We start from the raw sequence: 14,796 nt of genomic DNA on the forward strand, positions 1-14,796 counted from the left end.
TGCCTGGCTAATTTTTGTATTTTCAGTAGAGACGGTTTCACCACATTGGACAGGCTGGTCTCGAACTCCTGACCTCAAGTGATCTGCCTGTCTCAGACTCCCAAAGTGCTGGGATTACAAGCGTGAGCCATGTACCCTGCCTCAAACCCTCTTCTTAAGGAGGCTTTTCCTTTGTTCTATGACATGAAGAGAGGCAGGTTAGGAAATTCAGCACCCATAGAGATAGATGCTGTTCACACCTATGCATTTGCACACTGAACTATGTCACCACCCATGCCAGTGCACTTGATGCCAGCTGCCTGGGCGGGAAGCAGTTTACCTCCTGAGTCTGTTTTTCTGGGACTAAGATTAAAATGAGTTTGCATTTGCCTTCCCTGAATAAACATCAGTGAAAGGGAAAAGCTAAGTAAGCCACAGGAGCCCATGTGGGCCCAACTGGGAAAGAAAAGGGCCAGACGGGCTTGGAGAGCCAGAGAGACTATGTTCAGTTCAATACTGAAGCTTCTGAAGGGATGAGGCTGGCCTTTGGGACTTGCCCCAGGGCCAGACCATGGTGTGTCACAGCACCGCAAGCACTGTGGTGAGGTGGTGGACATGTTGTGGGACCCCCTTGTGTCGGGAAAGGGACCTAAGAAGCCAGGGCTTGGACTGAGCTGTTGTTACAAGCCGCTCCAGAGATGGATTTTCCCCCTGTGGTTTTGGGATTCTAATGCATTTTCCAAGTGCTTTAAGATCAAAGGGTATAGTGAGTAATATTACCTTAGGCCCATAAAGTCCATCCATCTTCCTCCCACACACACCATTAAGCATTCAGGGTAACCCAGAAGGTGCTACTAGACTTCCAGGGAGCTTAGCTTTGATTGTTCACAATTTTTTCACTTTTCTGGAAAAGAGGATTACAAGATATAATCCTTCAACTATTATTGGTTTCCTGGATTAGGGATATTATCTCATTTGATCCTCATAATAGCCCTGCAAAGTAGGAACTATTGACTCAATTTTCTTTTCTTTTTTTTTTTTTTTTTTGAGACGGAGTCTTGCTCTGTAGCCCGGGCTGGAGTGCAGTGGCCGGATCTCAGCTCACTGCAAGCTCCGCCTCCCGGGTTTGCGCCATTCTCCTGCCTCAGCCTCCGGAGTAGCTGGGAATACAGGCGCCCGCCACCTCGCCCGGCTAGTTTTTTGTATTTTTAGTAGAGACGGGGTTTCACCGTGTTAGCCAGGATGGTCTCGATCTCCTGACCTCGTGATCCGCCCGTCTCGGCCTCCCAAAGTGCTGGGATTACAGGCTTGAGCCACGGCGCCCGGCCTCAATTTTCTTTTCTTTTCTTTTTTTTTTTTTTTTCTTTTTTTTGAGACAGAGTCTTGCTCTATCGTCTAGGCTGGAGTGTAGTGGCGTGATCTCAGCTCACTGCAACCTCTGCCTCCCCAGTTCAAGCAATTCTCCCTGCCTTAGCCTCCCGAATAGCTGGGATTACAGGCGCCTGCCACCATGCCTGGCTAAGTTTTGTATTTTTAGTAGCGATGGGGTTTCGCCATGTTGGCCAGGCTGGTCTTGAACTCCTGACCTCAGGTTATCCTCCCACCTTGGCCTCCCAAAGTGCTGGGATTATAGGCACGAGCCACCATGCCCGGCTGCCTCAATTTTCTAAGTGAAGAAAATGGGTCTCAGTGATCTATAGAAAACGTAAGGTGGAAAGCCTAGGTTTGCACCCTGGTTCTGTGAAGGGATTTGAGGTGACACTGGTTACACTCTTAGTATAGGGCTATCACATAGGAGGAGCCTGGACAATGGCTCAACATCACTGTCCCCATCCCACATCTCCACTGCTCATCTAAGGCCACACCGCTGGCAAGCCTGAGCATGAATGGAACCGAAGACTTTTGATGCTAAGTCCCCAGCCTTTCCGCTTTTCAATTACGTTGAAATTAATCAGAGATCTCAACCCTGGCTTTTGAAGGCCGGGCCTCCATCTCATCAAAATCGGAGTGTGCGTACATGATGGAGGTTATTAGACCATCAGTGGTTTGCATGTGTATGTGGCACATCTCAGGATGTCATGGGAGACACACCTCTGATGGGCTGGGTCCCTGTACCTGACCCTGGTTCCCAGTCACTGGGTTTGAGAAATGTTGAGAACAGGAATGTTGTTGGCCATGCAAGTCAACAAAGGCAGAAAAAAAAAAGACAAGTTGATGGCTCAAGGCCATTCCAGCTTCAGAATTCTTCAAGAACAAGATGAGTGGTTTGCTGATCCCCTGTGACCAGAGTAATTCTGAGATGGCCCTTGGTAACCCAGGGTCTCACAGATATTTCTGTAACATTGACCTTGAGTGCCCTTCTTGTATATTAAGTCCAGAGAGTTAGTACCATCAGCCCATCGCTGAGTAACAACTGGGCTTAATATGCATCCAGCTTTGGGGGATACCATAAGACATGGTCCCTGGACTCCAAGGAGCTCCCAGATCTCACTGAAGGAACTAGAGGACAATCTGGAGTGCAAACAAGAGTCCCCCCTCTTTTGGAAGCTTGGCTGTGGGTTGCTCTGGGCAGCAGTGGGTCAGTGTGGTGCGGACAGGGGATGGCTCCCAAGTGCTTTTTGTGCATTGCATCATTTAGTCCTCACAACTTCCCTACAATGGGTAATTCTGTTGTTATCACCATTTCACAGACGGGGAAATTGAGACACAGGGAGATTAAGTAACTTGCACAGTCATACACCTAATAGGTAGCAGAGCTGAGATTCAAATCCAGGCAGGCCGGAAAGCCAGAGTCAGTGCTCTTAGCCCCTACCCCTGTTCCATCCTAGAGGGGCTCAGCTAATCCTTGAAGGATGAGGGATTTTAGGGAGGCAAAATACTAAGGAGTGGGAGCTCCACAGACCTGGGTTTGGTAGTACTGGTTGTGTGACTTTAGACAACTTTGAGCCTCAATTTCTTCATCTGGTAAATGATAACATCCTCTTTCATACAGAGTGGTGTGACTGAGATAATGCGTTTAGTTAGAGCACAGTGCAAGGAGTATTATGATGATGATTATTGTTATAAACGGAGAGTGGGAAAGACAGGTACAGCTGACCAACACTCAGCATCATGGATGAACATGGACTATATGTGGTGGTTGAACAGGTGGCAGGGAGGGAGTCCGTGAAGTTACAGTGTGGGATGGTTGTAATAGGTGAGTGTGAAATAACAGTTGGCTGGGAAGCATGAGGCCAGGTCATTGAGGACCTTGAAAACTAACTAAAATGCTCTACAGCTCTTCAAAACAGCAGGTGTGTGGACTTTGTTGACATATGGAAATGTATGTTTGGAAAAAAAAAATAGAATGCAAAATAGTATGTACAGACTGACAGCTGTGTAAACATATTATAGCCTGTTAAGCTTAGCGATCAGAAGGGCATCTGCAGAGCTATAAATATTCAAGTTCAGGCTGGGAACAGTGGCTCATACCTGTAATCCCCGCACTTTGGGAGGCCAAGGTGGGCGGATTACTTGAGCCCAGGAGTTCCAGACCAGCTTGGGAGACATGACAAAACCACATTCTCTAAAACATATACAAAAAATTAGCTAGGGCTGGGCACAGTGGCTCACGCCTGTAATCCCAGCACTTGGGAAGGCAGAGGTGGGTGGATCACGAGGTCAGGAGTTCAAGACCAGCCTGACCAACATGGTGAAACCCCATCTCTACTAAAAATATAAAAAATTAGCTGGGCATGGTGGTGCATGCCCCTATAATCCCAGCTACTCAGGAGGCTGAGGCAGAAGAATCACTTGAACCCAGGAGGCAGAGGTTGCGGTGAGCGGGGATCATGCCATTGCACTCCAGCCTGGGTGACAGAGTAAGACTCCATCTCAAAAAAAGAAAAAAAAGCCAGGAATGGTGGGCACACATCTGTAGTTCCAGCTACAGATGGGAAGATTGCTTGAGCCAGGGAGATCAAGGCTGCAGTGAGCCATGATTGTACCACTGCACTCCAGCTTAGGTGACAGAATAAAACCCTGTCTCAATTAAAAAAAAAAATTCAAGTTCATCACTTTTTATTTTTCTGTAAACACCTAATGACTACTAAGAACACACAGGAGGCCAGGCTGAGGAGTTTGGCTTTTCACCTGTGGACCTCCATGGGGAGTCGTTGCAAATTCTATCGGTTTGTTTTGCTTTTTCATCGAGATGGAATTCATATACAGTCAATCCTCCCTATTTGTGGAATCTGTATTTGCAAATTTTGCTTAGTGGCTAAAATTTATTTGTAACCCCAGAATCAATGTTTGTATTGCTTCTGTGGTCATTTACAGACATGCACAGAGCAGTGAAAATTTTGAGTTGTTCAACGCACAAGTTCCCAGCTAAACAATAGGATCCTTTGTCTTCTTGTTTTAGCTGTCATACATAAATGTCTTTTTCTGTTTAGTGTCACGTGTTATAGTGCTATCGGCCATGAGTTCAATGTTAACCAACCAACAAAATATATTAAAGTGTCTTTAAGCAGAAACACAGCTAAAACAAGGTTATGGTTATGTATTGATCAGTTGACAAAAATCTTGTGACCAGGGGTCATAGGAACCTAACCCTGTATTTCCCCTAGGAGAAATGGGTCAGTATTTACGAATACCATGTTCACTGCAACTTTATAGAACATAACTATGACAAATGGTGAGGATTGGTTGACTGTACCACATGATTCCTTTTTTTTCAAAATCAGACTTTTATGTTTTGGTATATGCACAAGGTTATGCAGCCATGACTGTCACTGCAGATTTTCAAGCAGTAAAATGGCCTCAATGAGCAGCAGTTTGAGAATTATCTGTCCATCTTTCCCTGTCCCCTGATTTCTTTCTGGTCTCTTTCAGAATGCCCAGGAAAACCATGGGCTGGCTGTCCCCACCCCCTCAGTTCCAGAAGACTTCGCAGACAAAGAAGTGACAGGTAAGTGAACCCTGGGCTTGAGGCTTGTCCATCTTTCTTTCTGTCCTCCTAGGGCCCTGAGTTCAAAAGCCAAGCATCTTTCTGACCATCTTCACAGCTGGTGACAAAGACAGAGTCCCCAGGCACAGCCACTCTCGCTATCCTCAGTCCTCTTGATTACTGGCTGCAGTGGGCCTGGGCAGTGGGGCTGGGAGTTCAGGAGAGCCAGGGTCAGCAAAGGCCCCCTTCTGGCGGGGGAAGGATGGTGAGGCGACAAGGCCAGAGCAGGAACAAGTGCAGCATAAAGTGGGAGAAGGGCCTGGCTTTGAATCCCACCTCCCCACATATTCGCTTTGCTCCCTTGGGCAAGACGCTTCACCCCTCCTACCTCTGTATCTTCCAATGAACAATGGGAACAACAGTTCAGTTTGGAGGAGTAAATGAAGTGGTGGATGGGATATAAGTCATGTCTGTCACACCTCTCAGAGGTGCTTCAAACTCGCTAATGGCTTCCCTTATCACTCAGAGAAAAGGTTCTTTTTTTTTTTTTTTTTTTGAGACAGAGTCTCGCTCTGTCGCCCAGGCTGGAGTGCAGTGGCGCAATCTCGGCTCACTGCAAGCTCCGCCTCCCGGGTTCACGCCATTCTCCTGCCTCAGCCTCCTGAGTAGCTGGGACTACAGGCGCCCGCCACCGCGCCCGGCTAATTTTTTGTATTTTTAGTAGAAACGGGGTTTCACCGTGGTCTCGATCTCCTGACCTTGTGATCCGCCCGCCTCGGCCTCCCAAAGTGCTGGGATTACAGGCGTGAGCCACCGTGCCCGGCCAGAGAAAAGGTTCTTGCAAGGACTGCTGGAGTCTAACCTGAGTCTGGCCACTTTCCTTGCTTGCTTTCTCCTCCCACACTACCCCGGCCAAAGTGTCTCCTGTTGCTCCTGAAATACCCCAGGCACATTTCCACCTTGGGGTCTTTGCACTGCAGACCTCTCAGGTTAGAATGCTCTTCTGCAAGGCATCTGTGTGGCCGTCTCCCTCACTCCTTCCTTCTTTGCTCAAATGTCACCTTCTCTGTGAGGCCTTCTCAGACTACTTTATTTATTTATTTATTTATTTATTTATTTAAGATGGAGTCTTGCTCTGTCGCCAGGCTGGAGGGCAGTGGCGTGATCTCAGCTCACTGCAACCTCGGCCTCCTGAGTAGCTGGGATTGCAGGCGCACGCCACCACGCCCAGTTAATTTTTGTATTTTTAGTAGAGACAGGGTTTCACCATGTTGGCCAGGATGGTCTCTATCTCTTGACCCTGTGATCCGCCTGCCTCGGCCTCCCAAAGTGCTGGGATTACAGGTGTGTGCCACCGCACCCAGCTGGACTGCCCTATTTAAATTGCACCCGCTGCACCCCTCCCTTGCTGGTATTTTTTCCCATCGCACTCATCCTCTAATGTGATAATAATGTACTCACACGTTATGTTCATTGTCCCATTCAAGCATAAGCTCCCTAGGAGGGCCAGTGTTTGTCCGTTTTTTGTTTTGTTGGTTTTTTGCTGCTGTACCCCAGCTCCTAACTCCTGCCTGACAGTTGGGTGCTCAGTGAACGTTAGTCTTCCCTTTCCCTGCTCTTGGTTTCTTCAGTTTGAAGTCAGGCAGCTGGGAGGAGCCCTTCAGAGCTGCACACTCCCCAGGTTCGCCACACTGTTAGGGACTGAGAGGAGGGAAGCAAAGGATGGGTGCCACTAAGAAGGAAGTAGACTCTGGGAGGGGGGCTGGGGACCTGGTCTGAGGACAACAGAGGGATGTGAGCTGCTGGGGCCAGGGACTCTCAGCATCTCTTTAGTAACCCAGATTGTCCAGGCCACCTTCCTTCTGCACACCCCCGTTCTATTATGCAGACCAGAATCTGCCTCCGTTCTCTATGAAGTGGACAGCTGGGTTCTTAGTAGCTTCAGGGTCTTTAGAAAGCAGGAGTTGTTTGTGTAAACTGCTCCCTCCTGCAGGTCTGTCACCCAGCCTTCCTCACTGAGGAGCTCTCTCGCCCCTGCCCCATGACTTCCTATCTCTTTCCCACTTTCCCTGTCTCACACAGTCTGAAAAGGTCAGCACAGATGGTAGCAGTCAAAGTGGTTCCGTTCTATTAACTGCCTACTAGAGGCCTGGCACCATGACAAGCCCTTTCTGTGTATTTGCATGGATTCTCTCATTTAATCCTCACAACAGCTGTAAGAAGCGAGCACGGACAACATGCTCCTTTGATAGATGAGGAAACTGAGGCTCAGCAAGGTTAATTAGTGTGTTCAAGGTCGCTCATCTAATAAGTGGTAAAGCTGGGATGTGAACCCTGGACTTTCTGGCTTGGCCAAGATCAAGGTCGCAGTAAAAAACAGATGGCGCACTCAAAGGGGGTAACTGAAGAGAGCTGAGTAAAGGGACGGCGTACCAGAGTGTGAGCTTGGTTAGGCGACTCCTGTCTCCTGGGAACAGTGACACCCAGGGAGTGAACACAGTGGGAGAGGGACATCCCGACAGGACCTGTGTCTGCGGGGCGGAAAGGCAGCTGCTGCCAACCTGTGACGCAGCCAGGAGGCAGCCAGAGGAACCAGAGCCCTGGCCCTCTTGTCCCCACCCCCCATCTCAGAGGGCAAGGGAGTCCCGGCGCAGGTTAGAGCGTGACTCTGGGGAGGCAAATGGAGGTTATTCCTTACAGGCTTCAAAGGCTGTGCCAGGGACAGGCAGGGGACCCTCCCTAGAAAGAAGGGGGACACTCCCAGGACAGCTCAGGAAACTGGACACGGGGCTGCTCCCTCTCTTGGTGTTCAGGAGAAAATGATCCAGTCATTCTCTTGGGCGCCCACCCCTGCCCCTGCGCTGGGTAAACAGAAATTGGCAGGGCTGGTCTGCTTTGTTTCCGCCCCCCATCTTTGTCTCTTCTTCTTTCAGGTACCAGCTCACTAGTCAATGGCAACCTCCGACTGTACAGCTCTGTGGGTGACCTGAGGCCTGGGCAGTATGGCCAGGATCTACTCATCCCCCCACCTCCCCCAGGCCCAGCCCCGGGGCCCCCCCAGGACATTTCACAACCTCCAGGGGAGTTGCCACTGCCATCTCCACCTTCCACAGCACCCCCACCGCCTCCCCTGCTGCTGGAACCCCCACCCCCGCCCAGCATGGCCCCACCTCCACCCCCAGTATTGGAGGCCCTGTCCCCACCACACACTCTTTCCTCCCCATCCACACCCACCCCTCCTGACTTCATTCCCCCTGCCCCACCCTTGGCCTTTTTAGCCCCCCCACCACCTCCTATGCCAGCCCCAGCACCCCCAGCTCCAGCATCTCCTCACACAGTGGGAACTCGTCTCTTTCCTCCTGGGGGTGTCACCAAGTGGAAATCAGATGTAGCACTGAATGGCAGGCAGGCAGAGGCCACCAGATTTAGCCCCCCGAGAAGCCCTGCTGAGCCAAAGGGGAGTGCCCTGGGACCTAACCCAGAGCCCCATCTCACCTTCCCCCGTTCTTTCAAAGTGCCTCCCCCAACCCCAGTCAGGACTTCGTCCATCCCAGTTCAGGAAGCACAAGAGGCTCCTCAAAAGGAAGAGGGGGCCACCAACAAGGCTCCCAGCCGACTCCCACTGCCTCCCAGCTTCCACATCCGCCCCGCCTCCCAGGTCTACCCAGACAGGGCCCCCAAGCCAGACTGCCCTGGGGAGCTCAGGGCCGCAGCACCAGCCAGCCCAAGGCTGGGCCAGTCCCAGTCCCAAGCAGATGAGCCCCCAAGAGTTGGGACTCCGGGGACTCCGCCTCCAGCCCCTCCCCTGCCCCCTCCTGCAGCCCCCCTCCCTCCCCCACCACCCCCACTTCCCCCAGCTGCACCTCCTTTGCCCTGTGCTCAGAAGGCAGCCCATCCACCTGCTGGATTTACAAAACCCCCTAAATCCAGCTCTCCTGCTCTCAAACCCAAACCCAACCCCCCCAGCCCAGCAGACACAGCCTCTTCAGCACCTGTGGACTGGAGGGACCCCAGCCAGATGGAAAAGCTGCGGAACGAGCTGGCAGCCTATCTCTGTGGCTCCAGGAGAGAGGACCGATTCCTCAGTCACAGGCCAGGCCCAACAGTGGCCCCTCAGAGCAAGGAGGGCAAGAAGGGCCCCAGCATGCTCGAGAAAGAGACTCCCCCGAGCCCGCCAGCAAAGGACACTCCCCCAGGTGTTCCTGAAAAGAGTCTTGGCGGCAGCAGCCTGACAGAGACAGAGGCTACCCCCAGCCTGGCCCTGCCCCCTGTGGACTACATTCCCCAAGACTCTCCAACTCCCAGTGTGCGGCAGATCCGGAATGAGCTGGAGGCCCGGCTCTCCTCATCAGCAGAGAAGGAGGCCAAGCCCAGCATAGGATCTCTACCCCCTAAGCCTTGGCTAGAAGGGGGAAGAATTTTTGAAAATGGGGCTGATAATGACAAACTCTCCAAGCCTGTGGCCAAGAATCTGCCACCTCAATCTACCACCCTGCTGCCAACCACACCACTCCAGCCCAAGGCCATGTTGGGACCAGCCACACCACCCAAGGCCACATCTGGGTCAGCCACACCACCCCAGGCCACACCTGGGCCAACCACACCACTCAAGGCCACATCTGGGTCAGCCACACCACTCAAGGCCACAGCTGGGCCAGCCACACCACCCAAGGCCACACCTGGGCCAACCACACCACTCAAGGCCACAGCTGGGCCAGCCACACCACCCAAGGCCACATCTGGCCTGGCCATATCATCTACAGCCACAACTCTGCCCACCACCACATCCCAACTGATGGCAGAGAAAGACTCAGGGCCAGCTGGGCAGCCAGCGAAGCCAGCATCTCAAGAAGTTTCCACTCCCTCCCAGCAAAGGGGAGAGGGGTCCCCCTCAGAGGCCACTAGGCTGCCCACACAGGGAGCCCACTCATCTCCAGCCCTCCCACCAAAGACATCTCCTGGTGGAGGAGAGGTGCCATGTCTCTACAAGCCCCACTGCCACCAGAGCAGCCTCAGCCGTGAGGTTGCTGTGGTGATGCCCACCCTGGCCAGAGGAGGGGCTGCAGGGCCAGGGGAGCCCGTAGAGGTGAAGGAGCCCCCAGGGCTGCCAGCCAAGCCCTCTGCCTCAGCCCAGCCCACTGATGAACTCCTCAGGCACCCGGTGACTGGGGAGGTGGTGGAGCGGGGCTCACCGATGGCCCTGCTCCTGGCGGCCAGGCAGAGGGCGCAGAAGGGGAGACCTGGAGGGGCTGCCCTGGGTCGGTCCTCTCTGCCAGGAAGTCTCCGTGACCACAGCCACCAAGCCGAGGTCAGCTCTGACAGCATCTTCCACAGCCAAGGCAGGCCCAGCTCCTTCACTGTGGTGCCCAAGTTACCCAAGGAAGCTGAGAAGGACTCCCCGCTGACGATCGAAATACCCAATAAGTGGGGGCCGCGGCCGGGAAGAGACGCCGAGGGCACAGAGCCGAGCCGCAGGCACAACTGGACAAAGCCGGAGCCCCAGGCCTCTGTGGCCTGGGAAAGAGCTGCTACCTCCAACCTCCCCCAGGGCCACCCGCTGCCCAAGTCCTTCTCCTCTCCACCTTCTCCTTCGTACAAGAGAGAGGAGGAGGAGGAGGAGTTCAACTTCGAGGTCATCCCACCGCCGCCAGAGTTCAGCAATGACCCTGAGCCCCCGGCCCCGGCCCTCCAGTATCTGGGCCGCCGGAGCTCCCCTCCCCGGAACAACTACTCAGACTTGGGGCAGCCCCCGAACGCTGGCCCCGGGGCGCCCCCGGCTCTCGGCTTCTCGCGCTTTCCCGTGGGCGCGCGCTACGCCGGGGCTGGGGGCCTGGAGCGCTTCTCGGGAGGGGGCCGCTCGCTCATAAAGAAGCGCCTGTACGTCGGGGAGCCGCACCGCGGCCCAGGGATGCCCCGCGGTGGCACAGGCCGCAGCCTGAGCCCTCCCAACTGCTTCCGGCCGCAACCCGGAGGCCCCGAGATGCGGCGCGTGAACTCGGCGGGTCGCGCGCCCCCGGGAGGCCTGCATGCAAGGAGGCTGTCCCTGGAGGGCGCCGCCCGGGGCGCCGCGGAGGCCAAGCACAAAGCGCCTGGCAGCGCCCCAGCTGCTGGCAGGTGAGCTGCGGACCGGCCTGGTGCGGGAAGCCGGGAGGGGTGAAAAGCCAGGCGAGGGCCAAGGAGGCCCGGCCATCAGTCAAGAGAAAACATTTGGTTTTCTCCCCTCGGCCTTGCAGGTAGAACGGGGAGGGAGGCCCACTTACCGGGAGAGGGCGCTGTTGGCGCCTTCCTGACCTGCTTCGGGACCTCCCTTGTTCTCTTTCCCCATCATCTCCTCTCGTCTCTCTCCCACCCGCTAGATCCCAGCGGTCAGGCTAAGTGTGGGGCGGGCAGAGATCTGAGTGGGCCTTCGGTGGAGGGATTTCCCAACACAGAGTTGGATCCAGACACAGGCTAGGAGTGAAAGATTTCTGAGAGAGAGGATATTAGGCATGTTCTCTGGCCAGCAGGGCCCAGACCGGAATAGGAGTCCTGTCTGTGATGGTCTCAGTCCCTCCCTGGGGTCGATAAGCCCAGGGCTTGTGGGGGCAAATACAGAAGTATGAGCAGCATCTTTTCCTCTCGGTCCCTGGGGGAGATGGGAGGCGTGTTGGCTAACCAGCTGCAGATATTAACCTCACTTCTCTTGCTCTCCCCCAGGTCTCCCCACACCACCACCCGCTATGGAAGCCCCATCAACACGTTCACCGTGAGGCCTGGGACCCGCCATCCCATCTCCTATGCCTGCTCAGGGGCCCATTGGAAAGCCACCTCCTGAGCCAGGGGCTCTCTTAGCTCTATTCCAACAAACTGTGTCCTTAAGGATCTGGGCACTTGTTTCTTGTGGGGGGTGGGAGGTACACAGCAGCTGTTAGGCGACAGAGGAGTCTTTGATCCCCAAAGACCAACGATGAGAAGCAGTGGCCCAGGAAGATCAAGAGTGGACTTCTGTTTCCCAAAGCCTGGTGTGGCTGTGGACTGTTTACATATCGGGGGTGGGAGGGGAAGGAGGTTAGAGAGGAGGAACCATTAAGGACCTGGGCGCTGAGTTTCTGCTCTCTGGTACTATCTGCTTTAGCAAGAGTTATTTAAAACAGTTTTACAAGCACGGCCTACTGAGCAGGTTCTGAAAACAAGGGGTGGGTCACTGACTCTGAACTGGAACCCATCGAGATAGCTGTGATTGTCTCTCAGGCCCTTGCAAAGGGCTGATTCCCAGCTCTATCCTGGTGGGTGTGCAGGGCACCGAAGGGAGAGCTTTAGCCTCCATCACCTGCCATCCCAAGCAAGAGTGAACACCTGGGGTTCCTAGGCGCATTGAGGTGGGACCAGGAATGTGTATGTATAACACATGGAGAAGGACCATGTGTGGGGTGGGGAGAGAAGCTCCCACATGTGGAATGGAAGCCCTTTGCATTGGCCAAGGGCAGAGGTGGGAGATTGATGGTTCATTTCTCCTTGGCTCTGGCCCTTAGCTACAGGGAAGCCTAGAGAGAGGACACTTGGCAAGTTTAGGATGGGAAGCAGGGTTAAGCCTGGCTGTGCTATTCAGACCTGTGCAGCCCTGATTTTGGGGATTGGGCCCAAGGGCATTTTTCCTAACACTGATACTACAAGTCACCAATACTACTGATGCCTTAAGATGCTAGAAAGCCTTGGAGAGTGGAGGCAGCAGAGATGGGAATGGAGGTCTGAAGAAGCTTGCTGCTGAAGGGGAATGTGTTTGGGAAAGTCAAGAGTGGTAGGATTGGTTGGCCGGGTGCAGTGACTCACACCTGTAATCCCAGCACTTTGGGAGGCCGAGGTTGGTGGACCACTTGAGGTCAGAAGTTCGAGACCACCTTGCCAAAATGGTGAAACCCTATCTCTACTAAAAATATGGGGGGGAAAAAAGGGTGCTAGGATTGGGCCAGTTAAGAGCAGGGGAGACCTGGCCGGGCACGGTGGCTTACGCCTGTAATCTTAGCCCTTTGGGAGGCTGAAGTGGGTGGATCACGAGGTCAAGAGATTGAGACCATCTTGGCCTACATGGTGAAACCCCGTCTCTACTAAAAATACAAAAATGAACTGGGCATGGTGGTGTGTGCCTGTAGTCCCAGCTACTCGGGAGGCTGAGGCAGGAGAATCGCTCGAACGCGGGAGGCAGAGGTTGCAGTGAGCCAAGATCGCGCCACTGCACTCCAGCCTGGTGACACAGCAAGACTCCGTCTCAAAAAAAAAAAAAAAGAGCAGGGGAGACCTATTAGTATGGTGACCACGTGTCCTTTGCCTGGGCTGTCTAGGTTTATGCTTGTTTTCCAGTGAATTAGACCCCCTTCCACTTCGCACAAAAGTCCTGGTTTAGATGCTATAATCACCAAACATACCAGGAAGCAATATTCCTGGGTCTTGCTTCCCTATCTTCAGGTCTTGGTGGGCCAAATTCTTGGGACCAGACCAAGGTGGCCTGCCTCAGTAAGAAGGAAGGACTGAAGAGTGGTCCATTTCAGAGGAGCAGGCTGGTGGGGGCCAGCCAGAAAGTAGTTCCCTTTGGGGGAAGATGTTGGACATTTATTACTTGTGGTAACCAGCCTAGGCACTGTGTTGTCAGGACAGCAGGTGAGCCACTTTAGGGAAGAAAGTGCAGGGGTGGGTGGGTGCCCAGATGACCAAGGCCAGCCACCATGATGGGGTAGGGCCTGGTTATCTGTGTTCAAGAAGCGAATCCCACCCCAGCGCCAGCACTAGCTCTCTCTATATGTATGTATTTTCCCTGTACAATGTTTTATAAAAGAGATCACTAATTTATCTGCTGTGCTAAGGCCTGAGGAGTAGGGTCTAGACTCTCAACTGTATATTGCTCTGGGGTGGGCAGGGAAGACTGAGTCTCACTTGACTTGGAAAATAAACGGCCAGTTTGGACTGGCCTCCAGCTCCGTGGCTGTGTTTGTCTAACAAGGATTTGGGTAACTATTGGATACAGGCCACTATGCTTAGCATGGATAGACTGCCATCAACTCACCCACATGACTCCTGTTCATGGCAAGCTAATAGTCTAGTGGAGGAGAGGACTGAAAAAGAGCACACAAAAACATCAAAAATTACAAGTAGTAAGAAGGAAAGGAACAGGGAACGTGAGAGAATAGCTAGATGTGGGGAGAAGAATGGATTTACTTTAACAGGGTGGTCAGGGAAGGCCTCTTGTGGTGGTGACGTACTGATTTAGGCAAAGCATCCAGCACGTGCCTAGCGCTTAGTAGTAGATCAACAAATGGCATCTTTGGGTGATGGCTACCTCACATTCGTATGTGGCCCATTACAATTTTCCATAAAGCTTTTTTTATTTTAAGGCCATCTTGACGTCATACTTTTAGAATATTTTATTTTATTATTATTATTTTAGACGGAGTCTTGCTCTGTCACCTAGGCTGGAGTGCAGTGGCACCATCCTGGCTCACTGCAACCTCCACCTTCCAGGTTGAAGCGATTCTCCTGCTTCAGCCTCCCGAGTAGCTGGGACTACAGGCATGTGCCACCACGTCCAGCTAATTTTTGTATTTTTTAGTGGCAATGGGGTTTCACTATGTTGGCCAGGCTGTTCTTGAACTCCTGACCTTGTGATCCAGTTGCTTCGGCCTCCCAAAGTGCTGGGATTGCAGGCGTGAGCCACAGCACCCGGCCCCCAATTTATTTTTTTTCCAGAAAAGAAAACCAGAAAAGTCATCTCGAGACAGTGTTAGAGAAAGCGTTGTGTTTCCTCCTCTGAGTCTTTTGTGGGGACTTTATGGGAAAAGGAAGATGACTTACTTACTCTGAAATTTGGGCTTCCAGGAAGGGCCTCTCCCATCCTTGGTGCCTCCTCGTTCTCCTGTCTC

At 53.1% G+C, this 14,796-nt stretch overlaps 1 protein-coding gene across 1 annotated transcript in view; it reads left to right on the forward strand.

Annotated features, from left to right (window-relative positions):
* C4H6orf132 (chromosome 4 C6orf132 homolog) overlaps positions 1 to 13,857 on the forward strand; it is a 41,538-nt gene extending 27,681 nt beyond the window's left edge. Inside the window, exons 3-5 of the mRNA XM_045390882.2 lie at positions 4,852 to 4,927; positions 7,840 to 11,020; positions 11,603 to 13,857. Of these exons, the coding sequence (XP_045246817.2) occupies positions 4,852 to 4,927; positions 7,840 to 11,020; positions 11,603 to 11,720 (3,375 nt within the window). The 3' untranslated portion in view covers positions 11,721 to 13,857. The remainder of the gene's footprint in view (positions 1 to 4,851; positions 4,928 to 7,839; positions 11,021 to 11,602) is intronic.
* The last annotated feature ends 939 nt before the right edge of the window (positions 13,858 to 14,796 follow it).

This window comes from Macaca fascicularis, chromosome 4 (assembly GCF_037993035.2).
Source record: "Macaca fascicularis isolate 582-1 chromosome 4, T2T-MFA8v1.1".
Lineage (NCBI taxonomy): Eukaryota > Metazoa > Chordata > Mammalia > Primates > Cercopithecidae > Macaca > Macaca fascicularis.